The sequence below is a fragment of the Verticillium alfalfae genome, genomic scaffold, assembly GCF_000150825.1.
Source record: "Verticillium alfalfae VaMs.102 supercont1.14 genomic scaffold, whole genome shotgun sequence".
Taxonomy (NCBI): Eukaryota; Fungi; Ascomycota; class Sordariomycetes; order Glomerellales; family Plectosphaerellaceae; genus Verticillium; species Verticillium alfalfae.
The window spans coordinates 1,022,941-1,037,822 of record NW_003315025.1 but is presented as its reverse complement, the minus strand read 5'-3'; the positions used below and the strand labels follow the sequence as shown (position 1 = coordinate 1,037,822).

The window sequence follows — 14,882 nt, the reverse complement described above, 5'->3', positions numbered from 1 at the left end:
ACCCGACGTGGCGCGGTGCACTACGCCCGTGCCGAACGAGACAAAATGACGTTCGCGTGCCCCGCGCCTGCATCAAGAGCCGCCCAAGCCCCATTCTCTGACCCATCCCCTCCTGACCATTGGCTGAGCGTCTCCAGCAAATCAGCGGTTCATGCGGCTTGCCTTGTTCGTCTTCCGACATCTTCCGGCCTCAGGCCTTCTCGCTGTCCTTGCCCTGTCTCCAATTCTTTTCCCCTCCTTCTCCAACTTTGCTTGTCGGTAAGCGCTTTCACATGGAACAGCCGTGGTGCGTGTGTGTGTCTTGGCCCCCTTTTCACACGGCAAACGGAATACGGTGAGACGGCATACCATGGGCAACGGCCGAACGAGCCCATCGCCATCAACCAACCGACCCATCCCTCCCGCGGCATCATGGACGAGAAGTGCAGGCAGGGGGCTGGCTGGCTGGTTAGGCCGCCGCTAACCAGACACCCGACCTCGTTCGTTCCCTTGGGTTGACACCTTGCTTGACGCGCAGACCAAAGAAAGGCACGATGCACACAGCCCCATACAGCCCACAGAGTCCAAGCCGGGGAAGATTCTCACCAGCTTGCCCTGTCTACAATCCTGGGTCAGCTCGGTGAGGGCGCTGGCTTCATGCCAATTTACGTAACCCCCCTAGCACCGTGACTCCCCCGTGACTCTCGTGACTCCCGAGATTTCGTGTTCTCGGCCTGGCTACTTGGCTCGAGCGTACGGTCAACGTGATACTTTTCTATTTTCATTTTTTCATTTTTTCTCCCACAACGTGACTCAATATTTGCAAATAGTCCACGTCGTACCCAGACGTGTCAGAATTCCTGAGACCAACAGACTGACGAAGCTGAGTCCTGCACAATGCACGGCATACGAATGTCTTTTTCGTATACTATGTACTCTTCCAGACAGCAAAAGCCCCACCGCTTCGAATGGTGAACCCCCCTCTCAAGGCCTCTGAGACATCAGCACCCCCCGAATTCTCCAAAGAAAGCGTCCCGCGTTCTGCCGGCCGCCCTGCCCGTCCACCGCCCGGCTGGACCCCAACGAACCCCTCCGCTAACCCGGCTTCCTCCCCCTCGGCTCCGCACCATCCCACCACCAGCACCGTCCGTCCGAACTAAAATTTCAGAGTCGACAAGGGAAGAAGACAAAGCCCCATCCCGCCCACCAGCCCGTCGCCGTCCCATCTCGGCCGCCTTGCTGCTGCTGGCACGCTGCTAGCAGGTTGCTGGCTGCTGCCCAACACACTAAACGGTCATGGCAGTAGCGTCAGTCACCACGCAGACGCAGACGCACGCAGATGCAAAAACACACACCCCTGTCTCCCTTGCCCTGGAACCCATCTTCCGAAATCCCACATCCCATCTTCCCCTGCCTGTACCTTAGCTGACTTTGCAAGGAAAGGAACACCCTTACCTCCTTCCCGTGTTCCTATCCCGTGATGTTTTGGGGGCCCGGGGGGGAGAGGCATCAACTCCTTTCTTCCGATTTGTTTTCGTCGTCACGACCTCTGTCTTCTCCCCTTATCTCGCGTCATCGCCCCCTTCGCGCCCTGATGGCACGAAAATGCGCCGGAACTGGTCCAATTCAGTTTCGTGGCTTGCGGGGTGGCGGGGTACCCATTCGTTTCCTCCACCCACAGGTGTGCTTGTCCAGGGGGCGAAAATAGCTGCCACCAGCCGCCGGATGTGAGCAATCGGAATCTTGGCCGGGCTGGGACGCCCACTACCTTGTAGTAATTCGTCCAGTCTTTGCTCTCTTGCACCCTCACGGGAGTTGAAGGTTCTGAGGAACCTCTCAACCTGATACACACACCAACATCCCCTCCATGCTGCCGGCACCGGCACCATCCGTCACGGTAGCTGGCCGGGCCGGTCGGCTTTTCGGTCGAGAACACACACGGCTGCTACCTTGGGTGGCATCGGCAAGTGTCCCTCGCGTCATCTATCATTTTCCATCGTTTTGACACTCGGACATACGGCGACTCTGCACACATCATTTCTTTTTTTTTTTCATCATATTGTAGATTCGGTTCAACTTTTCTCTAGGTTTGTACTGCCTTGCCTCCCGCACACGCATGTCCTTCCTACTTAGCCACCGGGACTTTTCTCGTCAAGTCGTTTCACGTCATGTCGTCCTCCAATTAAGCGTCGTTGGTGATCAGCTTGGTGATCTTGCCAATGGCAATTGTTTGTCCCTGTTCCGTACGTAAGCATGCGAGGCAATATTCTATCGATAAACATCGAGGGGAGGGGGGGGTTGTCACGTACCTGGTCTCTCAGAGTGAATCGGCCCATCTGCGGGTAGTCCTCGAACCTCTCCACACAAACCGAGCCAGCACCGCCGGTCACCTCCATGCGTGCAATGATGCTGTCACCCTTCTTAGCGTGCGAGGGTGGCAGCTTGCTCTTCCTGTTGGTGCCCTTCTGGAGCTTGTGCAGCAGCGCGGCGAACGTCACTTCTTCAATGGCGGCGTGCACGTGCAGGACGCAGTTGAAGCCGGCAGACAGGATGCTCTTGAGCTCGAGGATGCGGATCTGCGCCTCAAAGGCCGTCACGTTGTGTACGAGACGCTTGGGCGAGCACAGCACGAAACCGGGCATGATGTCCTCCTCCTCGGCGCCACGGAGACGCAGGCGTACTTGGTCGCCGCACTGCGAAATGTTGACCTCGTCCTCCGTCTCGCCGTACACCGCAGTAGCCTCAACCGTCTGCCTATTGGGCATCATGACAAGGGACATGCCCTTCTTGACCACGCCCGCCTCGATCTTGCCCTCGATGATGGTGCCCATATCCTTGTACTTGGCCGCGACGGGCATCATGAAGGGCGCCTTGAGCTTGCGCTCCAGCGTCTTCATGCCGTCGAGGTACTCGAGAAGCGAGGGGCCGTCATACCAGGGCGCCTTCTCCTTGGGCACCCGCGGTCTTGATGCCCATGGTCTGCTGTGCCGCAATGGGCATGAACATGACGTCCGTCTTGAGGTTGTAGCCCGTGCCCTTCAGGAACTGCGCGAGCTTGGTTGTGCACTCAATGTAACGCTCGTGAGACCACTCGACGGTAGGATCGTCCATCTTGTTGATGACGACGACGAGCTTGTTAACACCCTGCGTCTTGGCCAGCATGGCGTGCTCCCTCGTCTGGCCACCACGCTCAAAGCCCGTCTCGTACTCACCCTTACGGCAGAGATGACGAGAATACCGACATCGGCCTGCGACGCACCGCCAATCATCGAGGAACGTACGTCTTGTGACCAGGGCATCGAGATGCTGTAGCGTCTCTTCTCCGTCTCGAAGAAAGCCGAATCCACATCGACCGTCTAACATTGACTCGATCCTTCAGCTGTCAGAATCATGACCCACGACAGGTACCAACTCTCGCGACCGAGGTCCTGGCGTCTTTCCTATACTTGTCAATGATTCGTTCATCAACCATGCCTGTGGCGTACAGGATGGAACCACCCAGGGTGGACTTGCCGGCATCAACGTGGCCGATGAAGATAATGTTGACGTGCTCCTTGCCGTAGACTTCCTCCAGCGTCTCATCGTCGACGTCGGCGGACTGCTCCTTGGCGACAGCATCGGCATCACGAACGGGACCCTTGGGACCACCAGCCGTAGGGCTCGAGCGGCCAGAGGAGGGGGCGGGAGAGGTCTTGCCAGACTTGCTGGTCGCACCAGTCTTCTCGATGGCCTTGGCAGCGGTGGCCTTGGCGCCGGCCTCTGGCGCGGCGGTGGCGGCAGCGGTCGCAGCAGCGGCGGGCTCCTTCTTCTCCTCCTTGGCTTCCTTAGGCGGCGTAGCGGTAGCGCCGATAGAGAGGACCTTAGCCTTGGGCTTGGGGGCCTCACCACCGATGCTCAGAACCTTGGCACCGCCCTCCTTCTTGACCGTCGGCTGAGCAGCCGCAGGGGCGGCGGCTGGCGCATTCTCGCGCTTGGCAATAGTCGGCGCAACTTGTTGCGGCTGCTGCTGCTGCTGCTGCTGGTTGTACTGGCCATACTGCTGCTGTCCGTAACCCTGGTTATAGGCGGGCTGGCCACCGTAGCCTCCCTGCTGTCCGTACTGCTGGTATCCCTGACCCTGACCCTGACCTTGACCAGGGGCGCCGCCTCCGTACTGAGGGTAGCCGCCGCCGCCGTAGCCCTGGTTGTAGTATTGCTGGTACTGAGGCACGTAGCCACCGTATTGCTGGCCGGGGTTGAAGCTCTGGGCGCCGGGCTGGAAGCTGGCGACACCGGGACGGAAAGACCCCGCATTGGGGTTGGGCTGGTGGTTAATGTTGAGCTGCTGCTGGGCCTGTTGGGAGAGGTTCTCGTCCTGCTGGGCGGCAGGATCGTCCTCCCACGAGTTGAGGTTCGACATGTTGAGGGTAGTCGTGATGTTCCGTTGATGTGTGTTGATCTGTTGATGCGTGTTTAAACCGAGATGCGGTCTGCGGTGGGTGGCCTGTCAAGAGTGACTCGCGGAGGGGTAATCCGAAAGAGAATGTGGAAGAGCCGACAACCGGATGAGTCACAGCGATTGCTGAGTCGACGCTCGTGTTTTCGCAAGGCAGAAGCAGCGTCAAAGGAAAGATTCCAAGGCTGATATCTGTCAGGCTGTCGTTGGCAAGAGTTGGCCGTAACAATGCTCAAGTCAAGTTTTTGCGAGGAAATTTGGTAATGGTCGCCCGACCACCACCAAAGAGGTTGGCTGCTGTCTGTCGGGTACCACCTGTGACCCCACCAGGCGGGGTATGCGAGGCATCAAGTCTGGGCACGCACTGTCCTGTGTCTCATCATGCCGCATGGAGAGGCAGTGAGAGGTAAGAAATTGCGGGATGGATGCAGCTGTCAACACTGTGTACTTGCCCCTCCATGGTTAACCTGCGGCAGCTATGGGTCACCCCGCCAGCCCACCTTCTCACCACCCTCTGCCTGCCATGCTGAGACGTTGGACGTGCTGCCTGCAAATAATAAAGCTGCCTACCCTCGCTGATGAATGACGACAACAAAGGTGGGTTTTGAAATATAATCGCCGCGTAGACTTCTTCCATGCTGCAACAGCTTGTCCCTTCGTAATGAGACCTGGCCAGCATGGACGCCCTACTCTCTCGACTTGGTTACCAAGCCCTCAATATGGCTATGCGCTCAGGTCTTGCCTTGACATCGACTTATGCCGTCTCTCAGTGTTCTCGCCTCATGAAAAAGATTGATGACAAAACTTTCGAACTGACCTCAAGAGGTTGCAGAGACAACTCAACAGTAAGATTCAGGTTGCTTCTACCGAGCTTTAGCTTATCATCGATGATATCAGGTCGTATCGCCAGCTATTGATCTGATTGAGTTCAAGTCAGGCAGAGGAAACGCCTTCCTTGAATCTGCCGTGCCTATTGCCAGAGCCCTGCATGTCGCCATTTCTTCGCTCAATAAGGAACTTGATGAAGTTGCCCTCACAATCGAACAATCGCCATGCGCCTCCCCTCCGGAACAGGTGATTATCCAGCTTGACCGAATCATTGCAGACATGAAAGACCTCTTGGCTCGTATTGACCATGACATTCCCCTCCTACACATGGCTATTACCGCGTCTGGCGAGAGCCTCACGTCAACCTTATCACCGGGTGTATCGCCCTCGAGGTTGCTACAAGCTAGCACTCTACTCAACTTTGGCGACACGCAGTATGCCAACGACCCCACAAGACCGGCTCAAATCGGACCCTGTTTTACGTTCTCGCTCTACATGCTCTTTTTGGGCCATGCCGACCAGTCTACAGAGCCCCCGACTACTGTGCCCTATGCACCCGATCTGTCCAGAAACGGGTCGCAAAAGCGAGAACCATATGGTATAGAAGAGGGTGACAGGAAGCCCCTATGGCAAGAAGTTCTTCACAAGGCCCGGGTTCGTCTGTGCCGTACGCCCCTTGACCACGTATTCGATGGCAGGGTTGGGTATCGTCCTCAGCTAAAGCCCCCGGAATACGGTCCTGCGGGTGCTCATGTTTCGTCACCACTAACAAATCCGCCCAGCACACCTGTCGAGTACGCCTACCATATGGAAATTATTGAGGACCTCGATGATGGGCGTCTGCATGGTGATGACCGCGTCCAAGACTGCCCGTTCGATGGCATTGCCCGCGCTGGAATTCGGGAATCGATCCCCCTCTTTCAATTATCGAAAATCTTCTACGCTGACACAGGGCGCATTCTCAATATTGGCCAGGATTCCGAGGAAAACAATCCGGTTCTACTTTTAAAGCGAGATGTATCCATACGGCCCCCAGCGAGCACAAGCGATGCCATTGTACAGTCGCCTTGTTCCACAGAAGAAGCTTCTCCCGATTGCGAAGATTTGCAACAAGACGTCGACCAACAGATCCAAAAAGAAAGTCTTTATATTGGGGAAATCCTGAGCTCGGGTATAAAGACTGAGGATACTGACTGCGAAGAGCCACCCAGTGCCTGGTCTTTCCCACCTCATCTCGATCCGGAATGGTTGGCATTCGAGGTATTTGTAGATGATTTTGATGACCATGACACTGGTGACGAGAGCAGCGAACAAAGCAGCGTCAACAACGACTGTAGGGGCGACGACAACTCCAGCCACAAATGACGACCCCCTTGTCGATAATAGAATGCTTGAACAGCTTCAAAGTTTGTCATTGAACGCACCGCATCTCACTGCATGCGAGCCTACTGCACAGACATCTGCGTCACGTGCTCGGAGTTTTGCAGCACGGTCCCCTTCGATGCTATACACATTCATCTCGCTCATGAAGATGCTCATCGATTGCGAGCTTGCAAGAAGTTCCAGCAAGGCTTCGCATCTCTCAATTGACGAACACGTCTTAGCCTTTTTCCTGGAAGAAACATCCACAACAGGAATTGATCGCGAGCATCGGTAGAAGGCACGGAATAAAGCGCGGAGGCACATTGGCTTTGATCCCTATACTGACACCCCTACGAAGTTATGAACATAATGAGACGATATGTACCGCTCTACTACGAGCCACAAGTTACTCACACCGCGCGCTGTTTGTTTAACTATGTTTTTTGTGCATTTCGTTCTGGAGGTCTATTCGTGCGTGAGCATGTCGCTGATATACAAGCAAACTTTTCGATTCCCTTGCTTCCGTGGTCAACGCCTACCTAGGCACTCTATTTCAGGGGCTTAGGCTGCTTCATCTCGCGGAAGAAGTCCATGACGCCCGTGAAGACGACGAGGAGGATACCACCACCAGGTCCCAACCGGAGGACCTTGGGCAGGAAACCCTTGTACAGGGCGCCGAAACCCTCCTCCTTGGCGACAGTGGCGACGGCGGGCCACGCCCAGTTGTACTTGGGCACCTGGCCGGGGACCTTGGGGCTGTTCTGGATGCGGGACTTGACAACGTCCATGGGCGTGTTGAGGATGGTGCCGACGGTACCGCCGACGGCGCCGGACAGCAGGTCGTTCCTGACCTTTGAGCTCTGCGTCTCGGCGGCGGGGAGGAGCTGGCGCACCTGGAAGATGCAGCCGAAGTAGCCGGCGTTCCAGAGGACGTGGCGCCACATGGTGCTCTCGAGACCGTTGTAGAGGGCCAGGATGCCCTCGGCGCGGACCGTCTTGGAGACGCAGTCGAGCATGCCCGTATACTTGCCGGCTGAGGCCTTGTCCTGCATGCGGATCTTGATGAGCTCGAAGGGAACGACGACGACGGCTTCGGTAGCACCGGCGGAGGCACCCGTGAGGATGGAGAGCGACTGGTTCATCTTCTCGGCGCCGAACGCCTTGCGGTAAACCTTGCCCCACTCGTCGTTGGCGGCGAACTTGGTCGCACGCTTAGGAGCCTCCATGAGGATAGGAGCCGAGATGCCGCGGTAGAGGCGAGAGAAGCTGAAGGGGAAGGAGAAGATCTGTAAGCTGGGAGAATGATTAAGCGGAGCGACCGGGGGTTTGCGTACCCCTCGTTGCGCACGATCTTGCGGAAGCAGTCGACCATGCCATTGTAGTGGTCAGCGCCAGCGGTGGGCACGCCGGTCTGAAGCTGGCTGTGAAACACGTGTGTGTGAGCGGTCGGTCGGCCGGGGACGTTGGCGGCGAGATTTCTTACACTCTCGTCTTGACAACGTCAAGAGGGTACCTGTGTTGTTGTGAGCACGCGACCAAACCACAACGCCGGCACAGCAAACAAGATGGCGACGACTTACATCATCAGAATCTATGGTTTTCGGTCGACATGTCAGTAAGAGTCCACCTTCCTGGACGGCTGGGTGGGACGGACCTCCGAGACGCCAGCAATGGCGCCTGTCGCATGTTATTAGCTGGAGCTCCGACATCGCGACGAGCCATCAGGCAAAGGCATGGGGTGACGTACCTGCGGCGAACTGGTAGACGAAGGGGAGGGGCGTTTCCTGCGACATTGTGGCGAACGGGTCTTCTCTCTTCTGTCGTCAGGTACTGGCACTTCCTCGTCAATTCTCGGCAGAGACTCACCGAAAGTTTGTCGCGAAGATGGGGGGGTGGTCTAGAGTTGTGGAAAGCGAAAATCAATGGGCAAGGCCGATTGATGTCTAGCGGGAATTTCGACGGTAGCCGTCCCGAGGGATCCTTATCGGCTTGTTTCGGCATGGGGCAGTGGCCTTATCTAGGCGGTAACCCCACGGGTCTGTGCTCGCGCTGGGCCACTAGTGCTGCGACCCTGGTTGCAGCTCTCGGTGGGCAAGCTCCAAGCTCGGTGGGGACCTGGATTTCGGTGAGGGCGGCGTGTTCGGTGGGGGATGCCTTCGTCACCAATTACTATGTCCCAATGTTCTCTCGGTCCGTTGACCTCAACTGGCACTATGTTCGAGTTTGACGTTATCATTTCCTCGCACCAACGCACGCCCTTGGCTAGAAGACAATCGTCGGCATGGCTCGAAGCGAAGTGATCCGGATTTTGCGGTTGACCAGATCAGATGGACACTTGGCACCGTAGCGACTTCACATCTGCTTTTGACCAGCTACGAAGCTGTTAACAAATGGGTTGTTTCGTGTTGAAGGCTAGTAACATAGAAAATCACAGAAGATGACGGATCACGACCAAAGATAAGTCAGCGTCACGCCCTACATGTATGCTGGTATGCTGAGCAATCAGTTAAAATACTACATGAAGACTTCATATATTCACCTCTTCATTTTCCTTCTATCTCGTAGCTCTCATAGAGGAGGCATTATACAGACGAAAACTTGTCAAGGCCCCTTCGAAAGACATAAGTGGAAAGTCAACGATGTCAGATGGCTTGAAATAGGAGCCAATTCATGGCGTAGGAAATGAAGCTCAAGTCGAGAGCCCAAGATATCGTCTGGCTGGCACCAACAAGGGAATGAGCTCAAAGATTGTGGGGACTGTTTGCGACAGGAAACAAGGTTAAGCCACATGTTGGGCTCGCTGCGATGCACATCATCGGACGGCCCACGCGAGAGGCCGCATATCGTGCTTCTCCCTGTGGTTGGACAAGGCGGGATTAACCAGAAGCATGGACAAGGCACGCATGGCGGGGAGCTCCAACAACCCGCACACGCAGGCCGGTCGAGTCATATCAGCATCCTAGTAACTTTCAGGGACAATTTGATACTTTGCATCGAGATACCCAGGTATGCGCAATTCACTTGAACGGCGCAGCATGAGCAAGATGCCCTTTAACACGAGTCGGCAGTCCCGGGTCAGCTCCCACACATACTATGCGCAGGTGTTTCCGACGGCTTCGGCGCTTCTCGTCAAGGCTGGAGGCAATTTGGGTTGACTGATGGAGCAAAGGATTGTGCGCCTGCGACTCCAGCACACGCTCAACATAGGGCCGTCGATTGGCAGGATGCTCAGAGGCGGACCAAAGTTCCCGGCAGTCTTGAGGTACTGGCGGCGCCCCATGTGCCCTTTTGGGGCTCAAGCTGGCGAGCTAGCAGGGTGGATACGTGCGTCCCCCGTCCCGTATATGTCACTGGCGCGGGGCGCTGCGGGCTTCCTGACGCGCACAAGTGACGAGAGCTTCACAGGCATCTCTGAGAAATGTGGGTGTATCCGACCTCTCCCGTTCTCATCTCCTCGAAAACATCGCCGCAACCCTAAACATCGCCTACCTTGCCCGGGCCGACTATCCTACCATCGCAAACTTTTCGCTGTTTGACCTACATTCTACGGTGTCAGCCTACCTCCTAAACGCGTCTCGCCCTCCAACACCCCCACCCTGAAGTGGTACCTGTCCTTGAACCTCGTGGACGTTTAGGTGGCAACCCTATCAGCTTTTTCACCATCACAACCTCTCGTCGAAACCGACCCAAGCGAATCTAGCGCCATCTGCTAGAAAAAAAATTGCAAAGCGCCCTCCTACGACCCCGGAACTCTTTCGAGCGCTCGTTCTTGCACCTTTAAATACGCCGCGGTCCTTCGAGAACCACAGCGAGGTGCAATCGCAAGCGCAAGAAGAGTCCTTCTCCAACACTACCACTGCCCATGAGTCATCTACTCTGGAAGCACTACTGGGAACACGATGTCGACAAGTTTCGGCGTCTCCTGGCACCAGCCGGTTACAGCACCCAGTTACCGAGCAGAAGCCCAGTGGTAGCGGCCAGTGGTTCTTGGGGGAACAGTCCCGGCTCGCACGCTGCTGGCACGTCCCCCAAGACTACCAAGTCCCGCAAACCCTCTGGCTTTGGTCTCAACCTCGGCGGCGCCAGAGGTTCTGCCGGAGCGGCACTGGGAAAGGCCGAAGTCAACAGTCGCGACCACGCCGGCCCTCACCCTCCTTTTGCGCGCCGCGTCATCCACCGATCCCGATGCCATCCTCTACGTCAGGGCCCTACTCGAACACCCAGTTATCGATCTTCACACTCAGGGATCTTGAGAGTGGCTGGGAATGCCCTCCACAGAGCCCTGTATGCCGGCAACATCTCCATCGCTCGCCTGCTGCTCGACAAGGAAAGGAGAATCCTGACCGAACAGACTGCTGGAAATGCCGTGGCGAAGGTTGGCCAGCTTATCAAGACGAAGGACAACGAAGGAAACAGTCCATTCGACGTGTACAACTCTACTATTGGTACGCGCAATATCAAGGAGCCTGGGAATTCGAAAAACGAAGGCGAGGCCCACGACAGCGATTCAATTCAGACGACGATGACAACCTCGCAATGTCCGTCTCTGCCCTTGAGCTGCGACAGAGGCGAGAGATCTCATGTTGGAGTACAGACTCTCGCTCGAGTGGCGACGAGATGATAGCAGTTCCGAGAGAGTCATCCTGAAACGACCCGATCACCTCTCAACGTTTTATGCGAATACCTCGAGATGGTCAAAGATGATCCGTCGCGATCTCTCCGTCTTCTCGGGATGACCCTCCGGCTCTTGACCAGATTCCGCCCCTGACCAAGAATCGACCCATCTATATCCAAGACGCTGTTCTTGCCCAAGTTCCATACAGCCATCCCTTACCACTGATCCCGTTTCCAACATGTATGTTTGTGGCGTTGGGCGCAGCGGCAGGCTGGGTCTCGGCGATGAAAACACGCAGTTTCGCTTCCTTCCCGTCCAAGGTAGTCTGGCCGATAAGAAGGTGACCCAGGTTGCTTTGGGCCAGAACCACACCATGGCTGTGACTGACGGCGGGGAGCTCTGGACCTGGGGATCCAACGTCAATGCTCAGCTCGGTTATTCTCTACCGCCTGCCCGGCAGGACAGGGAGCCGATGAGTGTCATTCCTCGACAAGTCTTTGGTCCTCTCAAGAAGGAGGTTATTTTGGGTGTTGCTGCCTCTGCTGTTCACTCAGTCGCACACACGGCAACCTCGCTTTTCTGTTGGGGCAAAAACCTGGGCCAGCTGGCGCTCATGGACGCCGACTCTAGATCCCTCGAAGTGCAAGTTGCGCCGCGAAAAGTAGCAGTCTCTCTATTCTCCTCTAACATAGTTGCTGTTTCTGCCATCGACAAGGCCACGACAATCCTCTTGGAAGACGGCACCGTGTGCGTATTCACTAGCTACGGATACAACTTTGTCAAATTCCCGATCCCGGATGTCTTCGCGAACCAGCAATTTACGCCTCGGTCCATGTCTAGCCGGTATGACATGTCGAGGAACTCAATCAAAGCGATCACTTCAGGAGGAGATTCTATCGCTGCCCTGACAACGAGAGGCGACGTTTTCACTGTTGCGCTGAACCAAAGAGCAGAGGCAGCCCCTCAAGCGGCCTCGACCACGAATCCTGCGAAGATCAAGGGCGCCCTCACAGCTCCTCAGTGCATCTGGAACGCGCGAAAAGACGGCGCCAGGTCAATTGGCGTCGGCGAACATGGTTCTGTCATCATCTGCACGGATTCTGGTGCCGTCTGGCGCCGCATCAAACGCATGAAGGCCAAAGACACCAGGCTATCAGGACCATCAGGCAACAAGCGCAACGACTACAAGTTCCAGCGAGTCCCCAGCGTCACCAATGCTATCGCTGTCCGAAGCTCTCCGTTTGGCGCCTTTGCGGCCATTCGCAAGGACTGTGATGTTATGAGAGAGCAAATCAGTATCGACGGGCAGACATTGTGGGCGAACATATCGCCGTTGTCAGCGCTCAGGAGGTTCCAGGCATCTGAACCTCTTCACGGCCATAAGAATAGCTCGACGTTGGGAGATCCTGAGATCTGGAGGGAGCGACTGGGGAATCTTCCTTATGAGCTCCTTCAATCTTCGAACCTCAATGCCGACCTGGAGAAGCACCTGCACTTCACATCGCCTCAGCACTCAGGGCTCGACGTACTCATCTGCACCTCAACAACTCCCGAGATCAAGGTTCCCGTCCACGGATGGCTCATCTCGGCGCGGAGCAGTGTCGTGCGAGGCGCATTGGCTGAGTATCGCGCCCATGGCCGATATGAAATGCCGGAAACTCTACTGATAGAAGAGCATCAAGGAAAAGCCTTGATCATCTTCCAGTCGCTTGATCTTCTCTCTATCATCAACCTTATTGTTTACTGCTACGACGATGTTGTTGTTCCTGCATGGAACTTTACGCGCCAATCATCGCAGGCACCTCGGTACCGCCAGATCAGGAACGAACTCATGAAACTCGCCACCAAGCTTCACATGGCGAAACTCGAGGTTGCTGTGCGTCTTCAAACGAGCACCGAGCGATCTTTGGATCAAGATATGAAAAGCGCCATCCGAGACGTAGAGTTTTTCGATGATGCTGATGCCATGGTTGAGCTCGAAGACGACGAAGTACGTGTACACAGCCAGCTCCTTCGTCAACGCTGTGCCTTCTTTGAGGGGCTGTTCCACGGTCGATCAGGGGGCATGTGGCTAGCAGGCCGGCAGCATGTCCTTGAGGAAGAGGATCTTATTCGAGTGGATCTTGAGCACGCCGACCCCGAAGCGTTCCAATATGTGCTTCGACACCTTTATGCCGATGTGGGGCTCGAGCTCTTCAACGATGTCGTCTCTTCTGATCTCGACGAGTTCTCGGACCTTGTGGTGCGGGTCATGAGCATCGCCAACGAACTGATGTTGGACAGGCTTTCGCAAATCTGTCAGCACATTATTGGACACTTCGTCAATACAAGGAACATTGGCTTGCTGTTGAATGAGATCAGTCCCTGCTCCGTCACTGAGTTCAAAGATGCTGGGCTGGAATACGTTTGCCTTCAGATGGAGACCATGCTGGAGAATCACTTCCTGGATAACCTGGACGAAGAATTGCTGAGTGAACTGGACGACGTCGTCCGCCAGAACCAATTGGCACGGTATCCAATTGCTCGTAGTGGGCGGGCTGAAAGACTACTGTATGAGCTCTATCCCGAGCTGACGCTTGATATCGAGGAAGAGCGTATCATACGAGTCAAGGAGATGGCATTTAAAGCTGCCACAGATGACCGAAAGACTTCGGTCCCGTACCGCACCCGATTCGGCAGCGTTGAAGATGTGTCAGGAATTTCCCCCATCCAGGGCATTGAAAAGACGAGACGCAAGTCCAAGGTCAATCGGAACGAACCTTTCAGTCCTATGCTTCGTCCGAAGGATTCGCACGCTGATCTCATGTTCGATATGGATGACGAAGCACAACCTATCAGTGCAAGTCCGCTGCGGTCTCCGGGACAAAAGCTCCCCAATGCTCAACCCTCTCTCTCCAAAGGAAGGGTTGATGAGAGCACCAAGGCCTCCCCTCAGCCCAACTCATTGAACATGGCCGAATCGGCACGGTCTCCGGGCTCTGTATCTCCTCTAGCCGATCCAACGCAGTCGCCATTTACTCCGAAAACACCAAGAGGAGCGGGCAAGGACAAAACTCTGGCATCGAACAGTCCCTGGGGCGCAACACCTCTGTCGACCTCCAAGCTAGACCTGCGCGAGGTCATGACGGCTACGCCACCAAAGTCGGCCCTCTCGGCAAGCTTGGCCGCGCAGAACACCAAGGAATCGTCGCCTCGAGCTTCTCAGCCCAGGATGTCCCAGAAAGAGAGGAAGAAGCAGCAGCAAGCGCAGGCTGCTGTGCAAGCCGCCCAGGAACTTGAAGCTCGTCATCCTAAGGCTGCCTGGGAACCCGAGACTTCTGCGAACAAATTGGCGCCATGGAAAGCTGTCGAATCGGGTCCCAAGGCGTCACTCAAGGATACGCTGGCATCAAGCTCGGCGGCCAAGCCCACCCCTCCAGCCGCTGTGCCCAAGGCGAAGCCGCTCGTTGCCGCTGAAACTGCTTCCTCAAAGTCGATTCGGCCGCACCGCGTCTCCAGACACGCGTTTCTCAGGACAGAGCCGCGGGAACAGCTCACCCGCCGTGCCGACGGCATCTACAGCACGAGACTCGCCGAAGCCATTGGTGCCACATTCCAAGTCGTACATGACGCCGGCACGCAAGAACGAGTCGTATCTTGGGTTGGGTATGGAGGACATTATCG

The 14,882-nt window shown here is 56.0% G+C and overlaps 5 protein-coding genes across 5 annotated transcripts in view; 3 read left to right on the top strand and 2 right to left on the bottom strand.

The window, feature by feature from the left end:
* Window positions 1-2,161: 2,161 nt before the first annotated feature.
* On the bottom strand, window positions 2,162-4,587 carry VDBG_09288 (eukaryotic peptide chain release factor GTP-binding subunit; the record flags this gene model as incomplete). Its single annotated transcript, XM_003000747.1, has 4 exons — window positions 2,162-2,215; window positions 2,289-2,861; window positions 2,914-3,352; window positions 3,465-4,587. 4 exons carry the CDS (start codon window positions 4,376-4,378, stop codon window positions 2,162-2,164), a joined length of 1,980 nt encoding a protein of 659 aa, XP_003000793.1.
* A 546-nt stretch (window positions 4,588-5,133) lies between these two features.
* VDBG_09287 (RanGTP-binding protein) lies at window positions 5,134-6,832 on the top strand (the record flags this gene model as incomplete). The annotated part of the gene is made up of 3 exons (XM_003000746.1): window positions 5,134-5,259; window positions 5,312-6,575; window positions 6,642-6,832. The coding sequence occupies 3 exons, from the start codon at window positions 5,134-5,136 to the stop codon at window positions 6,830-6,832; spliced, it is 1,581 nt and encodes a 526-aa protein (XP_003000792.1).
* A 320-nt stretch (window positions 6,833-7,152) lies between these two features.
* Window positions 7,153-8,397, bottom strand: VDBG_09286 (mitochondrial 2-oxodicarboxylate carrier 1; the record flags this gene model as incomplete). The annotated part of the gene is made up of 6 exons (XM_003000745.1): window positions 7,153-7,870; window positions 7,939-8,025; window positions 8,088-8,117; window positions 8,185-8,195; window positions 8,259-8,281; window positions 8,352-8,397. 6 exons carry the CDS (start codon window positions 8,395-8,397, stop codon window positions 7,153-7,155), a joined length of 915 nt encoding a protein of 304 aa, XP_003000791.1.
* Window positions 8,398-10,466: 2,069 nt separating this feature from the next.
* On the top strand, window positions 10,467-11,225 carry VDBG_09285 (BTB domain and ankyrin repeat protein; the record flags this gene model as incomplete). The annotated part of the gene is made up of 1 exon (XM_003000744.1): window positions 10,467-11,225. The coding sequence occupies one exon, from the start codon at window positions 10,467-10,469 to the stop codon at window positions 11,223-11,225; it is 759 nt and encodes a 252-aa protein (XP_003000790.1).
* A 367-nt stretch (window positions 11,226-11,592) lies between these two features.
* Window positions 11,593-14,882, top strand: part of VDBG_09284 (BTB domain and ankyrin repeat protein) — a gene marked incomplete at both ends in the record, with an annotated part of 4,937 nt that continues 1,647 nt past the window's right edge. Inside the window, one exon of the mRNA XM_003000743.1 lies at window positions 11,593-14,864. Coding sequence (XP_003000789.1) covers window positions 11,593-14,864 — 3,272 coding nt within the window. The remainder of the gene's footprint in view (window positions 14,865-14,882) is intronic.